This window comes from Theropithecus gelada, chromosome 19 (genome assembly GCF_003255815.1).
Source record: "Theropithecus gelada isolate Dixy chromosome 19, Tgel_1.0, whole genome shotgun sequence".
Classification (NCBI taxonomy): Eukaryota; Metazoa; Chordata; class Mammalia; order Primates; family Cercopithecidae; genus Theropithecus; species Theropithecus gelada.
Genome location: NC_037687.1, coordinates 13,684,327 through 13,700,125, shown reverse-complemented (window position 1 = coordinate 13,700,125; position 15,799 = coordinate 13,684,327). Strand labels below are relative to the sequence as shown.

The 15,799-nt window shown below is 52.5% G+C and overlaps 1 protein-coding gene across 1 annotated transcript in view; it reads right to left on the bottom strand.

Moving 5' to 3' along the window:
• Positions 1-103: 103 nt before the first annotated feature.
• Positions 104-15,799, bottom strand: part of IL27RA (interleukin 27 receptor subunit alpha) — a 21,704-nt gene continuing 6,008 nt past the window's right edge. Inside the window, exons 3-14 of the mRNA XM_025367265.1 lie at positions 12,250-12,407; positions 12,004-12,161; positions 8,535-8,694; positions 8,358-8,431; positions 6,966-7,149; positions 6,685-6,873; positions 3,867-3,968; positions 3,635-3,793; positions 2,082-2,207; positions 1,276-1,369; positions 1,003-1,096; positions 104-895 (exon numbers count right to left, since the gene is read on the bottom strand). Coding sequence (XP_025223050.1) covers positions 701-895; positions 1,003-1,096; positions 1,276-1,369; positions 2,082-2,207; positions 3,635-3,793; positions 3,867-3,968; positions 6,685-6,873; positions 6,966-7,149; positions 8,358-8,431; positions 8,535-8,694; positions 12,004-12,161; positions 12,250-12,407 — 1,693 coding nt within the window. The 3' untranslated portion in view covers positions 104-700. The remainder of the gene's footprint in view (positions 896-1,002; positions 1,097-1,275; positions 1,370-2,081; positions 2,208-3,634; positions 3,794-3,866; positions 3,969-6,684; positions 6,874-6,965; positions 7,150-8,357; positions 8,432-8,534; positions 8,695-12,003; positions 12,162-12,249; positions 12,408-15,799) is intronic.

Genomic DNA, 15,799 nt, shown 5'->3' with positions numbered 1-15,799 from the left:
AAGAACTCAGTCCATGCTGCACCTGGCTGCAAGGGAGCTGAGATGATGCCCAAATGCAGTACTTTTTTTCTTTTTGCTTTTTATTTATTTATTTATTTTTATTTTTATTTTTTTTTGAGGCGGAGTCTCGCTCTGTCTCCCAGCCTGGAGTGCAGTGGTGCAATCAGAGCTCCCTGCAGCTTCGAACTCCTGGGCTCAACCAATCCTCCTGCCTCAGCCTCCCAAGTAGCTGGGACTACAGATGTGTGCCATCATGCCCAGCTGATTGTTTTTGTTTTTGATGTTTCATTTTTGTAGTAAGGGGTCTTGCTCTGTTGCCCAGGCTGGTCTCAAACTCCCGGCCTTAAGTGATCCTTCCACCTTGGCCTGCCAAAGTGCTGGGATTATAGGCGTGAACCACTGTGCTGGGGTCCGAATGCAATTCTGTTATAGCAGAACAGATTTTGGCAGGCAGCCAATTTCATGTATTTTCCTTTGCTCCATCTTCCATCCGTGCCTTCCCCATGGAGGCCAAGCCCTTCTCTATAGGGGTCCTTCAATCCCACCTTTGCCTGGCTGGGAGTCCTCAGGTAAGTGACTCAGACTCTCTGAGCCCTCAGTGTCTTCATCCATCAAGAGGGCTAATCCAGGACTGGAGTGCAACCTGCATGAGCATCCCTCTGGCCTGGCCTGGCTGGCAGTCCCCAGCCAGAGGTGTGGTTCAGGCCAGAACCTGCGGCCTGGGAGTGCCCAGAAGGCCCAGCTCCTCAGGTGTGGGCAGGAAGTGCTTCTCATACCCAGAGTCAAGCGGGGCTGTGACCTGGGGGGGCTGGGAGGACTCCATAACCGGCGGGGGCTCCATCTCCTCCACTTCCAGGATGGGCAAGTCCGCAAGGGGCTGGGCCTCAGGCACTTGCTGGGAAGAGATGAGGAGCTTGTAATCCTGCCCCAGCCTCTCCCACCTACCCCTCACCTTCTCCCCACTGCCCCATAGGGCTCCGACTAGCTGGCCCTTTGACTCACCTCCATGTGGGGCTGGCCTGAACTGCTGTTGGCAGGATCAGGAACCTTCTCCCAGACCCAGCGGGGCAGCACCTTGTGCCATAGGTGGTAGCACCTGGCAAGCCAGGAGGAGTCAGGGCAGCGGATCCAGATGGCCAGATGCCCCAGCCCAGGGTGCAGGGTTCATGAATGTGACTGAGCCCCAAGGCCTCCCTTCAAGCCCCCTGGAAGCTCAGCGAAATGCCCAGCCGCCTTCCCCACGTGGGCAGAGATGCATGTATCTGACAGCCTCACCTTCCAGAGGTGGCCAGGCTCAGACCACACCCCATCAGGAACAAGCCCCACAAGAACAGGATGCCCGGCAGGACTTTCCACCTCAGGGTGTTATCTGGTAGGGTAGGGAAGAGATCATTCTTAATTTTTATTTTATTTTATTTTTTATTTTTATTTTTGAGACGGAGTCTTGCCCTGTCGCCCAGGCTGGAGTGCAGTGGTGCGATCTCAGCTCACTGCAACCTCTGCCTCCTGGGTTCAAGTAATTCTCCTATCTCAATCTCCCAAGTAGCTGGGATTACAGCCGCGCGCCACCATGCCCAGATAATTTTTGTATTTTTAGTAGAGACGGAGTTTCACCACATTGGTCAGGCTGGTCTCAAACTCCTGACCTCAACTGATCTACCCACCTTGGCCTCCTAAAAGTGCTGAGATTACAGGTGTGAGCCACTGCGCCTGGCAATTCTTAATTTTTTAAAGACAGGGTCTTGCTCTGTTGCCCAGGCTGGAGTGCAGTGGTGTATCAGCGTACTGCAGCCTCCAACTCCTGGGCTCAAGCGATCCTCCAGCCTCAGCCTCTCCAGGAGCTGGGACCACAGGCGCATGCTACCACATCCAGCTAATTGTTTTATTTTTTGTAGAGATGGGGTCTCACTATGTTGCCCAGGCTGGTGTCGAACTCCTGGGCTCAAGTAATTCTCCTGCCTCAGCCTCCCAGAGTGTTAGGATTACAGGGGTGAGCCACTGCACCAGCTTCCAAGTAATGACTCCAGACGCTACCTGGAGCGCATCCCCTCCCTGTGGCAATCCCATCCCAACCCCCCTACCTGGTAGATGAAGCCGGAGGATGGGACCAGGAGGGCCCTGTCCAGCGATGGTAGATGCTGTCACCCACAGCTCACAGGGACCCCAAGGAAGGTCAGGCAGGGTGACACTCTGTGTGTTGCCACTCACTGGAGAACACAACCAAAGAAGTCGGGGAGGTGGTCAAGCCTACCACAGGGCCTTTGCATGTGCTCTTCCTGCTGTCTGCAACAGTTTCTCCCAGATATCAGCATGGCTCCTTCCTCATCTCTTTTAGGTCTTTGCTCAAAGGTCACTTCTTCCATGGGACTTTCCTTGACCCCGCTCTATTTGAAATTGCACCCCCTTCACCACCCACCTTCCTTGATTCTTTTTTTTTTTGAGATGGAGTCTCGCTCTGTAACACTCTGTTGCCCAGGATGGACTGCAGTGGTATGATCTCAGTTCACTGCAACCTCTGCCTCCTAGGTTCAAGCAATTCTGCTGTCTCAGCCTCCTGAGTAGCTGGGACTACAGGTGCCTGCCACCACATCTGGCTAATTTTCGTATTTTTAGTAGAGACCAGGTTTCACCATATTGGTCAGGCTGGTCTCAAACTCCTGATCTCAGGTGATCTGCCCGCCTCGGCCTCCCAAAGTGCTGGGTTTATAGGTGTGAGCCACCATGCCCAGCCCCTGGCTTCATTCTCTACTCGGCAGTTATCACCATCTTATATACTGCTTAGATATTATTTAGTTTTTCTTTGCACAATCTCGGCTCACTGCAACCTCCACCCCCTGGGTTCAAGCAATTCTAGTGCCTCAGCCTCCTGAGTAGCTGGATTACAGGCTGCGCCACCAGGCCTGGCTAATTTTGTATTTTTAGTAGAGATGAGGTTTCACCATGTTGGCCAGGCTGGTCTCAAACTCCTGACCTCAAGTGATCTGCCTGCCTTTGCCTCCCAAAGTGTGGGGATTACAGGTGTGATCCCCATGCCAGACCTTCTATATATATATTTAAAATTACATATAGACCGGGCATGGTGACTCAAGCCTATAGTCCCTGCACTTTGGGAGGCCGAGGCAGGTGGATCACGAGGTCAGGAGTTCGAGACCAGCCTGACCAACATGGTGAAACCCCGTCTCTACTAAAAATACAAAAATTAGCTGGGCATGGTGGTGCGTGCCTGTAATTCCACTCACTCAGGAGGCTGAGGCAGGAGAATCGCTTGAATCTGGGAGGAGGAGGTTGCAGCGAGCCAAGATTGCACCGTTGCACTCCAGCCTGGGTGACAAAGCAAGACTCCATCTCAAAAAAAAAAAAAAAAAATGGAACCGTACCACGGAATTTTGACATCCTTTTATCTTTTTCACTAATAAAATATGATAGGCATCTTTCAATGTCGATAAATATAGATTGGCATCCTCATTTTTAATGGCTGAATGAAAGTTCATTACATTGATAGCCAAGAGGGAATTGAGGACACTACGTATGGTCCCTGGGCCAAAGAGGCCCACGTGGGGACAAGGGGTGGGGTTGACTGATGGGTGGGTCTTGTGGGGGCTGGGAGGATAGGTTGGCAGGCAGAGAAGCTCACCATTCATGCAGACAGAGGGGCTGGTTCCACCCTGGGCACACAAGGTGTAGTGGGTGAGGTGTCCTCGAAGCTGGTGCCTTGGGACCTCTCCCCACGCTATGGCGGGGGTCCCTGGAGGGGCATCTTGGAGTCGCCAAAGCATTGGCCCCACTAGGGGTACTGGGGAGGAAGGCAGTAGGTCAAGGTCGGCCTGGGTTACAGGAGCCCCCCATCCTCCAGCCCCACCTCTTACCTAGTTCCTCTCTGAACCCCCAGATGGAGGGTGCAGGGGCCAAACCCGAAGCAGAAACTGCGGTCACAGTGATTCGATAGGGGACACCGACTGTGAAATTCCCTGAGTGACAAAGGAACAAAGACCAGTTAGAATTGGCTCTCCTGGCCGGGCGCGGTGGCTCAAGCCTGTAATCCCAGCACTTTGGGAGGCCGAGACGGGCGGATCACGAGGTCAGGAGATCGAGACCATCCTGGCTAACACGGTGAAACCCCGTCTCTACTAAAAAATACAAAAAACTAGCCGGGCGAGGTGGTGGGTGCCTGTAGTCCCAGCTACTCGGGAGGCTGAGGCAGGAGAATGGCGTGAACCCAGGAGGCGGAGCTTGCAGTGAGCTGAGATCCGGCCACTGCACTCCAGCCTGGGCAAGAGAGCCAGACTCTGCCTCAAAAAAAAAAAAAAAAAAAGAATTGGCTCTCCTTCCCATGCCCATTTCCTACTTGCTAGGTGTCTTCATTGGGTTCCCCAGAAGGACACCCTGAGATAAGGATCTGAGTGTAAGTCATTTATCTAGGAGGTAATCCCAGAAAACCCCAATAGGGCAGTAGGGGAGTAAAATGGGGAAGGAACAAGTTCTCACTGTGGACAACTGAGACGCAGTCCCATGGGGGACCTCTTGGGGGCAGCAGAGAGCAGACATCACAGAGTCAGCCCAGCTCAGGAGGAGGGAGCTGGGGTATTAATCCACCAAGCCTCATTAGTCATGGCTGAGGGCTGCTTCTGAGGGCTCTTAACTCCTCGATAATTCCATCTTGGTTCTCCAGCAGGCAAAATGCCTCAGTGACCAGAAAAAGCCCTCAGGCCAGGAAACTTAAGTGTGGGCAGCTGGGAGAGAGGCCTAAGGGCTCTGACGTGGTCAAACAGATATGAGCAGGCAACTGACAGCACCTACCATGGTAACTGAGGCTGCTGCAGTCCCTCCTCTAAACCCTATCACATCCACATAGCCTTCCTCAACTGGGAATTTTCCATAATTGTGCCTTTGCTTCTTTGGTTCATATATCCTTGTGGGTCCTGGGACTGTGTCCTAAATTTCTCACCCAACATCTTTGCAGTTCTTCCAAGTCCTTTAATTAAGTAACTAATTAATAAAGATTTCTTGCCAGGTATGGTGGCTCATGCCTGTCACCCCAGCACTTTGGGAGGCCAAGACAGGGGGATTGCCTGAGCTCAGGAGTTCAAGAACAGCCTGGGCAACATGGAGAAACCCCACCTCTACAAAAAATACAAAAACTATCTGGGCTTGGTGGTGTGTGCCTGTAATCCCAGCTCCTCAGGGCGCTGAGGTGGGAGGAATGCTTGAGCCATGGAGGTTGACGCTGCAGTGAGCTGAGATCACGCCACTGCAGTCCAGCCTGGCTGACAGAGTGAGACTCATCTCTTAAAAAAAAAAAAAAAAAAGATGCCGGTGTGGTGGCTCACGCCTGAAATCCCAGCATTCTGGGAGGCTGAGGAGGGCAGATCACGAGGTCAAGAGATCAAGACCATCTTGGCTAACACAGTGAAACTCCATTTCTACTAAAAATACAAAAATACAAAAAAAAAAAAAAAAAAAATAGCCAGGCGTAGTAGCAGGCACCTGTAGTCCCAGCTACTGGGGAGGCTGAGGCAGGAGAATGGCATGAACTCGGGAGGCAGAGCTTGCAGTGAGCTGAGATCACGCCACTGCACTCCAGCCTGGGCGACAGAGCGAGACTCCGTCTCAACAACAACAACAAACGGGCCAGGTGTGGTGGCTCACCCCTGTCATCCCATCATTTTGGGAGGCCGAGGTGGGTGGATCTCTTGAGGTCAGGAGTTTGATACCATCTTGGCCAACCATGGTGAAACCCCGTCTCTACTAAAAATAAAAAAATTAGCTGGGCATGGCGGTGGGCGCCTGTGATCCCGGTTACTCCCTGGAGGCTGAGGCACGAGAATTGCTTGAACCCAGGAGGCGAAGGCTGCAGTGAGCTGAGATCGTGCCACTGCACTCCAGCCTGGGTGACAGAGACAGCCTCCATCTCAAAAAAAGAAAAAAAAAAAAAGAAAAAAGAAAAGTTAGGCTGGGCACAGTGGCTCATGCCTATAATCCGAGCACTTTGGGAGGCAAAGGCAGGCAGATCACTTGAGGTCAGGAGTTGGAGACCAGCCACACCAACATGGTGAAACCCCGTCTCTACTAAAAAAAAAAAAAAAATTAACCGGGTGTGGTGGCACACTCCTGTAGTCCCAGCTACTCAGGAAGCTGAGTCACGAGAACCACTTGAACCCAGAAGATGGAGGTTGCAGTGAGCTGAGATGGCGCCATTGCACTCTAGCCTGGGCCACAGAGTGGGATCTTGCCTCCAAAAAAAAAAAAAAAGTCTTGCGTGAATTCACACTACTTCATTATTTATTTATTTATTTATTTATTTGAGACCGAGTCTCACTCTGTCACCCAGGCTAGAGTGCAATGGCGCAATCTTGGCTCACTGCAACCTCCACCTCCCAGGTTCAAGCGATTCTCCTGCCTCAGCCTCCGGAGTAGCTGGAACTACAGGTGTGAGCCGCCACGCCCCACTAATTTTTGTATTTTTAGTAGAGACGGGGTTTCACTACGTTGGCCAGGCTGGTCTCGAACTCCTGACCTCAGGTGATCCGCCCCTTTCAGCCTCCCAAAGTGCTGGGATTACAGGCATGAGCCACCAAGCCCGGCCATCACGCTGCTTTAATCATAGCACTCCCTCTTACAAGTCCGCCCATCTGTCCGCTCTGTTTTAACAGCTGGGATGGAAACCCAGGTGTCCCAGGGCCTCACCTGGTAACAGAGCACTGAAGTTCCCAGGGGGAAGCCGGACCCAGTTGAGTTTCTCCAGGGGGTCCCCATCTCGAGTCCAGTCCACTACATGCTCCCGTGGCTCCTCAGGCCCCGGTCGCCAGGTCACCAGTAGCTCCGTGCTCCCAGCGATGCTGCTGACCGCCACGCTATGGGGGGCAGAGGCTGAATCTGGAGGGTGGAGAGAAGTCTCAGCTGGTCACTCAGGAAGCCACCTCCCACCCCTCCAGGGCGCCGAGCTGAGGAAGGTCACAGTCTCTCACCCAAGCAGACCAAAGAGAGGTTGGTGAGAGGCTCCCAGCTTGTGGCGTTGATAGCGGACACTCTGGCCCACTCTGCCCCGCTGGGAATAAGGGAGCAGCAGCAGGTAACTCCTTCCGGACTCAGCTCACGACCTCCAACCCAGAACCAGACTTTGTAGCTCACCTGCACACAGGGCCCTGGGGCCTGAGGGATGAAGTGAAAAAAGGGTTAATGTCTCCCATTAATCAGGCACATGTATGTGTCTCCCTGAGGTCACCTGATAAACCACTGGTCAGTGAAGCTTTCTCTTGTTTTGTTTTGTTTTTTGAGACTGAGTCTCGTTCTGTTACCCAGACTGGAGTGAAGTGGCGCGATCTCGGCTCACTGCAACCTCCACCTCCCGGGTTCAAGTGATGTTCCTGCCTCAGCCTCCTGAGTAGCTGGGATTACAGGCACCTGCCATCACGCCCAGCTAATTTTTGTATTTTTAGTAGAGATGGGGTTTCACCATGTTGGCACTTTGGGAGGCCCAGGAAGGTGGATCACGAGGTCAGGAGTTCAAGACGATCCTGGCCAAGATGGTGAAACCCCCAACTCTAGTGAAAATACAAAAATTAGCCGGGTGTGGTGGCAGGTGCCTGTAATCCCAGCTACTCTGGAGGCTGAGGCAGAGAATGGCCTGAACCTGGGAGGCGGAGGTTGCAGTGAGCTGAGATGAGATCACGCCGCTGCACTCCAGCCTGGGCGACAGAGCAAGACTTCATCTCAAAATAAGTAAATGAATAAATAAACTCTTAGCACACTGTGTTATATTTTCTGGAGCTGAGCTGTCAGGTTTTTGCATCTGCTGCCTCCGCCCAGAATATCTGCACCCATCCTCATGGCTCAGACCTCTCTGAAGCAGCTGACATTGGTGGAGACTTGCTCCATGCCCCACCCTGTACTGACCATTCTAGCAACGCATCCTTGAATCTTCGAAGCAACCTCAAGGGGGCAGTATGGGAAACTCTGTCTTGTTTATGTCATTGGTGTTTTGTTGTTGTTGTTTTGTTTTTTGTTTTGGAGACGGAGTTTCACTCTTGTTGCCCAGGCTGGAGTGCAGTGGCGTGATCTCGGCTCACTGCAACCTCCACCTCCTGGGTTCAAGCGATTCTCCCGTCTCAGCCTCCTAAGTAGCTAGGATTACAGGTGCCTGCCACCGCTCCCAGCTAATTTTTGTATTTTTAGTAGAGATGGGGTTTCACCATGTTGGCCAGGCTGGTCTCCAACTCCTGACCTCAAGTGATCCACCCTCCTCGGCCTCCCACAGTGCTGGGATTACAAGCGTGAGCCACTGCATCCGGCCTTATGTCATTGTTATTTAGGGGATTCCTGACACGTGCAGAGAAACGTAACTGGTCCCTGAAGCTCACCTTCCACAGAAGCAAGGGTTCCTCTCCTCCAGGCGTCCCACAGAGATTCCCTGATACCCACACATCTTTTGGAGCTGGCAAGGATGAGGAAATGGGGGAACAAATGAGTGGGACATGATTGGACAGACTCCGCGGGTGGGAGGGGCGTAGATTGAGGGCAAGCCCAGATATCCTCACCAGCAGGCGGTGTCTGGAAGGACAAAATGGGGCTCCACTCGCCCCACAAATCCTCTTCCTTCTCCATTCGGCAGCGGCCATACACTTGGTAGCCAGTGGCTAGCTCCAAATCTTGGATCTCAACAGGGGCCAGGGGTATGGTCTTCAGCTCCAGTTCCAGCTGGGGGAAAGACAGGTGAGTGTGATGGGCCCAGGGCCTGAGGCAAGGGTATTTAAACTTTCCGGGTTTTTTTTGTTTTTTTTTTTCTTGACTTTGTTTTTCCTTTTGAGACAGTCTCATTCTGTGGCCCAGGCTAGAGTGCAGTGGTGCGATCTTGGCTCACTGCAACCTCTCCCTCCTGGGTTCAAGCGATTCTCCTGCCTCAGCCTCCTGAGTAGCTGGGATTACAGGCACCTGTCACCACATCTGGCTTTTTTATGTTTTTTGAGACGGAGTCTTTTTTTTTTTTTCCCCGAGACGGAGTCTCGCTCTGTTGCCCAGGCTAGAGTGCAGTGGCACAATCTCAGCTCACTGCAAGCTCCACCTCCCGGGTTCACGCCATTCTCCTGCCTCAGCCTCCCAAGTAGCTGGGACTATAGGCACCCGCCACCACACCCCACTAATTTTTTGTGTTTTTAGTAGAGACGGGGTTTCACTGTGTTAGCCGGGATGGTCTCGATCTCCTGACTTCGTGATCCGCCCGCCTCGGCCTCCCAAAGTGCTGGGATTACAGGTGTGAGCCACAGCGCCCGGCAAATTTTTGTATTTTTAGTAGAGACGGAGTTTCACTATCTTGGCCAGGCTGGTCTTGAATTCCTGATCTCAGGTGATCTGAGTGACCTGATCTCAGGTGATCTGGGTGACCTCGGCCTCCCAAAGTGCTGGGATTAGAGCCACTGCGCCTAGCTAGTACTTGAACTTATCTATCAGCACAGCGAGCAACTGTTTGTATTTGCCCAGGACCAAGGGGGTTTCCAGAACATGGGCCTGTCAGAAAAATTGGCACAGTCCTGAGCAGACAGAGAAAAGGTGGTCACTCTGTGTGTTAGGTATAACAGGAAGTGGTAACTTCTTTTTTTTTTTTTTTTTTTTTCTGAGACAGAGTCCCGCTCTGCCGCCCAGGCTGGAGTGCAGTGGCCGGATCTCAGCTCACTGCAAGCTCCGCCTCCCGGGTTTATGCCATTCTCCTGCCTCAGCCTCCCAAGTAGCTGGGACTACAGGCGCCCACCACCTCGCCCAGCTAGTTTTTTGTATTTTTCAGTAGAGACGGGGTTTCCCCGTGTTAGCCAGGATGGTCTCGATCTCCTGACCTTGTGATCCGCCCATCTCGGCCTCCCAAAGTGCTGGGATTACAGGCTTGAGCCACCACGCCCGGCCGTGGTAACTTCTATTATTATCTCATTTTATAGACGAGGGAACTGAGGCCCAGAGAGGGAAAGTGACTAGCCCAAGGTCACAGAGCTGGTGTGCTGGAGCTGAGCACTGAGGTAGTCAGATTCCAAAGTCTGCCTCTCAGCCGGGTGAGGTGGCTCATGCCTGTAATCCCAACACTTTGGGAGGTGGAGGCAGGTGGCTCACCTGAGGTCAGGAGTTTGAGACCAGCCTGGCCAACACAGCAAAACCCCATCTCTACCAAAAAAAACTTAACTGGGCATAGTGGCACATGCCTGTAATCCCACCTACTTGGGGGGCTGAGGTGGGAGAATCGCTTGAACCTGGGAGGTGGAGGTTGCAGTGAGTTGAAATGGTGCCACTGCACTCCAGTCTGGGCAACAGAGCGAGACTCCGTCTCAAAAAAAGAAAAAAAGGGACTAGGTACGATGGCTCACGCCTGTAATCCAAAGACTTTGGGAGGCCCAGGCAGGCTGATCACTTGAGGTCAGGAGTTCAAGACCAGCCTGACCAACATGGAGAAACCCCGTCTCTACTAAAAACACAAAATTAGCCAGGCATGATGGCGCATGCTTGTAATCCCAGCTACTCGGGAGGCTGAGGCAGGAGAATCGCTTGAACCCAGATGGCAGAGGTTACAGTGAGCCAAGATCCTGCCATTGCACTCCAGCCCGGGCAATAAGAGCAAAACTCCGTCTCAAAAAAAAAAAATTCTGGCCGGGCGCGGTGGCTCAAGCCTGTAATCCCAGCACTTTGGGAGGCCGAGACAGGCGGATCACGAGGTCAGGAGATCGAGACCATCCTGGCTAACCCGCTGAAACCCAGTCTCTACTAAAAAAAAATACAAAACACTAGCCGGGCGAGGTGGCGGGCACCTGTAGTCCCAGCTACCCGGGAGGCGGAGTTTGCAGTGAGCTGAGATCTGGCCACTGCACTCCAGCCTGGGCAACACAGCAAGACTCCGTCTCAAAAAAAAAAAAAAAATTCTGCATCTCATGTTGCTCTGAATTGCATGAATAATCAGAACTTTCAACTCTTTTTTTTTCTTTTTTTGAGACAGAGTCTTGCTCTGTTGCCCAGACTGGAGCGCAGTGGCACGATCTCGGCTCACTGCATCCTCCACCTCCCAGGTTCAAGCGATTCTCCTGCCTTAGCCTCTCAAGTAGCTGGGACTACAGGTACCCATCACCACGCCCAGCTACTTTTTTGTACTTTTAGTAGAGATGGGGTTTCACCATGTTGGCCAGGCTGGTCCCGAACTCCTGACCTCAGGTGATCCACCCTCCTTGGCCTCCCACAGTGCTGGGATTACAGGTGTGAGCCACCGCACCTGGCCGGATTATTTTTTAACTTCTTAGAGACAAATCTTGCTATCCTGCCCAGGCTGTTCTCAAACTCTTGACCTCAAACAATCCTCCTGCCTCAGCCTCCTGAGTAGCTGAGACTCCAGGCACAAGCCACCATGCCCTCATAATTGTTTCACCTCTTTCGTAGAGATGAGGTCTCCCTAAGTTGCCCAGGCTGGTCTTGAACTCCTGGCCTCAAGTGATCCTCCTGCCTCAGCCTCCCAAGGTGCTGGGATTTTAGGAATTAGCCACCATGACGGGGTGATAGATTATTTTGGCAGGAGAAAAAAAAAAATTTTTTTGAGACTGAGTCTCACTCTGTCGCTCAGGCTGGAGTGCAGTGGCCCAGTCTTGGCTCACTGCAACTTCCGCCTCTCAGGTTCCAGTGAATCCTGCTTCAGCCTTCAGTAGCTGGGATTACAGGCACCTACCACCATGCCTGGCTAATTTTTGTATTTTTAGTGGAGATGGGATTTCGCCATGTTGGCCAGGCTGGTCTCGAACTCTTGACCTCAAGTGATCTGTCCCCTTTGGCCTCCCAGAGTGCTGGGATTATAGGCGTGAACCGCCGCGCCCGGCCATGGGAGGAGAATTTGTAACTGAACAAGAGGCACGTGCAGGCATTTTGTGTGGGATGCAGACAGGCTCGGGGACAGGCACAGAATGAGTCCTTGGCTGGGTCTCAGATTAGGGGATGTTGCCTCAGTCCCTGCCCAGGATAGCGTGGGGAGAAAAGGACCCCAGCACTCACCAGGGTCCAGGCCGCCTCCTGACATCTTCGGTAGTGGAACTGGCAGATCAGAACTTTATGAGATGGCCACGTAGGTGGGGCCCAATGGACAATGGCCTCCAGGGGCTCATCCTCGGAAACGTCCACGTCAGGGCCCAGCCGGGGGGCATTTGGCTTCACTGGGGAAGGGGAAACCAGGGTGTAGCGAGCCATGCCCTCCAACAGCACCCACCCCGCATAGAGCGCCCCACCCTCCCGCCACATTACTTTGGGTTTCCAGGTTCACGAAGATGGGGGTCCAGAGAGGCTGGCCTGCCTTAGTGCCCCAGACAAGGAGCTTGTCAGACATGGTGAGCTGTTCCCGAGGAATGGCCACCCAGCTCTGCCCGGCTGCCACTGCCACAGTCTGGGTTTTGTTGGAACGGCTGTGAGGAGAGAGGCGGGGGTGAGATGTACACTCGGCTACAGCCAGGGCCACTAATAACCACCCTTGTGCCAACAGAGTGGCTGCAGCCTGCTCCGTTTGGGTTCAAATCCCACCTCTGCTGCTTCAGAGCTGTGTGACCTTGAGTAAGTAACTTAACGTCTCTGTGCGCTAGTTTCCTCATCTACAAAATGAGGGTAATAAATGTAACTGCTCTTTTTTTTTTTTTTTTTTTTTTTGACACAGTCACCTAAGTTGGACTGTAATGTGATCTTGGCTTACTGCAACCTCTTCCTCCTGGGTTCAAGTGATCCTGCCACCTCATCCTCCCAAGTAGCTAGAATTACAGGCGTGTGCCACCACACCTGGCTAATTTTCTTGTATTTTTAGTAGAGATGTGGTTTCACATGTTGGCTAGGCTGGTCTCGAACTCCTGACCTCAAGTGATACACACACCTCGGCCTCCCAAAGTGCTAAGATTACAGGCATGAGCCACCATGCCCAGTTGTAACTGCTCTTTTCTCTCTCTGTTTTTCTTTCTTTCCTTCCCTTTCCCTCCCTCCCTCCCTCCTCTCTCTCTCTCTCTCTCTCTTTCTTTCTTTCGTTTTTTTATTTTTTGAGACGGAGTTTTGCTCTTGTTGCCCAGGCTGGAGTGCAATGGTGCGATCTTGGCTCACTGCAACCTCTGCCTCCCAGGTTCAAGCGATTCTCCTGCCTCAGCCTCCCTAGTGGCTGGAATTACAGGCATGTGCCACCACACCCGGATAATTTTGTACTTTTAGTAGAGACAGGGTTTCTCCATGTTGGTCAGGCTGGTCTCGAACTCCAACCTCGGGTGATCCGCCTGTCTAGGCCTCCCAAAGTGCTGGGATTACAGGCATGAGTCACCACGCCCAGTCCTGTCCTCTCTCTTTTTTTTTTTAGAGACACGATCTCACTCTGTCACTGGAGTGGTGGGATCATAGATCACTGCAACCTTGAACTCCTAGGCTCAAGTAATCCTCCTGACTCAGCCTCCAGAGTAGCTGGGAAAACAGCCTCCAGAGTAGCTGGGATAACAGGTGTACATCACAGTGCCCAGCTAATTTTTAAATTTTTTGTAGAAATGGGGTCTTGCTATGTTGCCCAGGCTAGTCTCCTCTAACTCTCGGCCTCAAGCAATCACATACTGAGACCCCGCATCTTTACAAAAAATGTTTTAAAAATTAGCCAGGGGTGGTGGCGCATACCTGTGGTTCCAGCTACTTGAGAGGCTGGGGTGGGAGGATTGGTTGAGCCCAGTAGGTTGAGTTGGAATCATGCCACTGCACTCCAGCCTGGGTGACAGGGTAAGACCCTGTCTCAAAAACAGCAACAAAAACACCATATATATAGAAAGAGAGAGAGAGGCCAGGTGCGGTGGCTCACACCTGTAATCCCAGCACTTTGGGAGGCCAAGGCAGGTGTATCACGAGGTCAAGAGATCGAGACCATCCTGGCCAACACAGTGAAACCCCGTCTACTAAAAATACAAAAATTAGCTGGGCGTAGTGGCGCATGCCTGTAATCCCAGCTACTTGGGAGGCTGAGGCAGGAGAATCGCTTGAACCAGGGAGTCGGAGGTTGCAGTGAGCCAAGATCGTACCACTGTACTCCAGCCTGGCAACAGAGTGAGACTCTGTCTCAAAAAAAAAAAAAAAGGAGAGAGAGAGGTCTCGGTCTGTTGGCCAGACTGGTCTGGAACTCCTGGCCTCAAGCAATCCCCACCACCACCCTCCTTGGCCTCCCAGTGTTGGGATTACAGGTACAGGGAGGGCGGTGAGGTGGGGGGAGAGGGGTGGGGCAGGGGCAGGCCATCACACCCAGCCTGAGGAGACATTTGAATAAAGGCCTGAAGGAGATGAGGACAGAGCCATACAGTAGCTAGAAGAACAGCATTCCAGGAAGGGGAGACACAGGGTGCAAAGGCCTGGAGGCCAAACTGTGCCTGGTGTGTTTGACAAATAGTAAGAGGGGCCAGGTGTGGTGGCTCACGCCGGTAATCCCAGCACTTCAGGAGGCGGAGGCAGGCAGATCACTTGAAGCCAGGAGTTGGAGACCAGCCTGGACAACATCGGGAAACCCCATCTCTACTAAAAATACAAACATTAGCCATGTGTGGTGGCAGACGCCTGTAGTCCCAGCTACTTGGGAGGCAGGAGAATCGCTTGAACCCGTGAAATGGAGGTTGCAGTGAGCCGAGATTGAGCCACTGCACTCCAGCCTGGGCAACAGAGCCAGACTCTGTCTCAAAAAAATAAATAAATAAAAATAATAAGGAAATGAAATAAGTTTGTCCAACGGACATCTGTCTTCCCAATGCAGCACTACTCACAATAGCCAATATATGGAATGTGTCCATCACCAGATGTATGGATCAAGAATATGTGGGGCTGGGCGCGGTGGTTCACGCCTGTAATCCCAGCATTTTGGGAGGCTGAGGTGGGCAGAGTTCGGGTCAGGAGTTTGAGACCAGCCTGACCAACATGGTGAAACCCCATCTCTACTAAAAATACAAAAATTAGCCAGGCCTGATGGTGCACGCCTGAAATCCCAGTTACTCAGGAGGCTAAAGCTGGAGAATCGCTTGAACCCAGGAGGCGGAGGTTGCAGTGAGCTGAGATTGGCCATTGCACTCCAGCCTGAGCGACAGAGCGAGACTTTGTCTCAAAAGAAAAAAAAAAAAAAGGCAGGGTGCAGTGGCTCAAGCCTGTAATCCCAGCACTTTGGGAGGCCAAGACGGGCGGATCACAAGGTCAGTAGATCAAGACCATCCTGGCTAACACGGTGAAACCCCGTCTCTACTAAAAAATACAAAAAAAAAAACTAGCCCGGCGAGGTGGCAGGCGCCTGTAGTCCCAGCTACTCGGGAGGCTGAGGCAGGAAAATGGTGTGAACTGCGGAGGCGGAGCTTGCAGTGAGCTGAGATCCGGCCACTGCACTCCAGCCTGGGCGACAGAGAGAGACTCTGTCTCAAAAAAAAAAAAAAAAAAAAAGAAGAAGAAAATACACTGCGCGGGTGGATCACTTGAGATCAAGAGTTTGAGATCAGGCCGGGTGCGGTGGCTCAAGCCTGTAATCCCAGCACTTTGGGAGGCCGAGACGGGTGGATCACGAGGTCAGGAGATCGAGACAATCCTGGCTAACACGGTGAAACCCCGTCTCTACTAAAAATACAAAAAATGAGCCGGGCGAGGTGGCGCCGCCTGTAGTCCCAGCTACTCGGGAGGCTGAGGCAGGAGAATGGCGGGAACCCGGGAGGCGGAGCTGGCAGTGAGCTGAGATCCGGCCACTGCACTCCAGCCCGGGCGACAGAGCGAGACTCCGTCTCAAAAAAAAAAAAAAAAAAAAAAAAAAACGGCCGGGGGGGAGGGC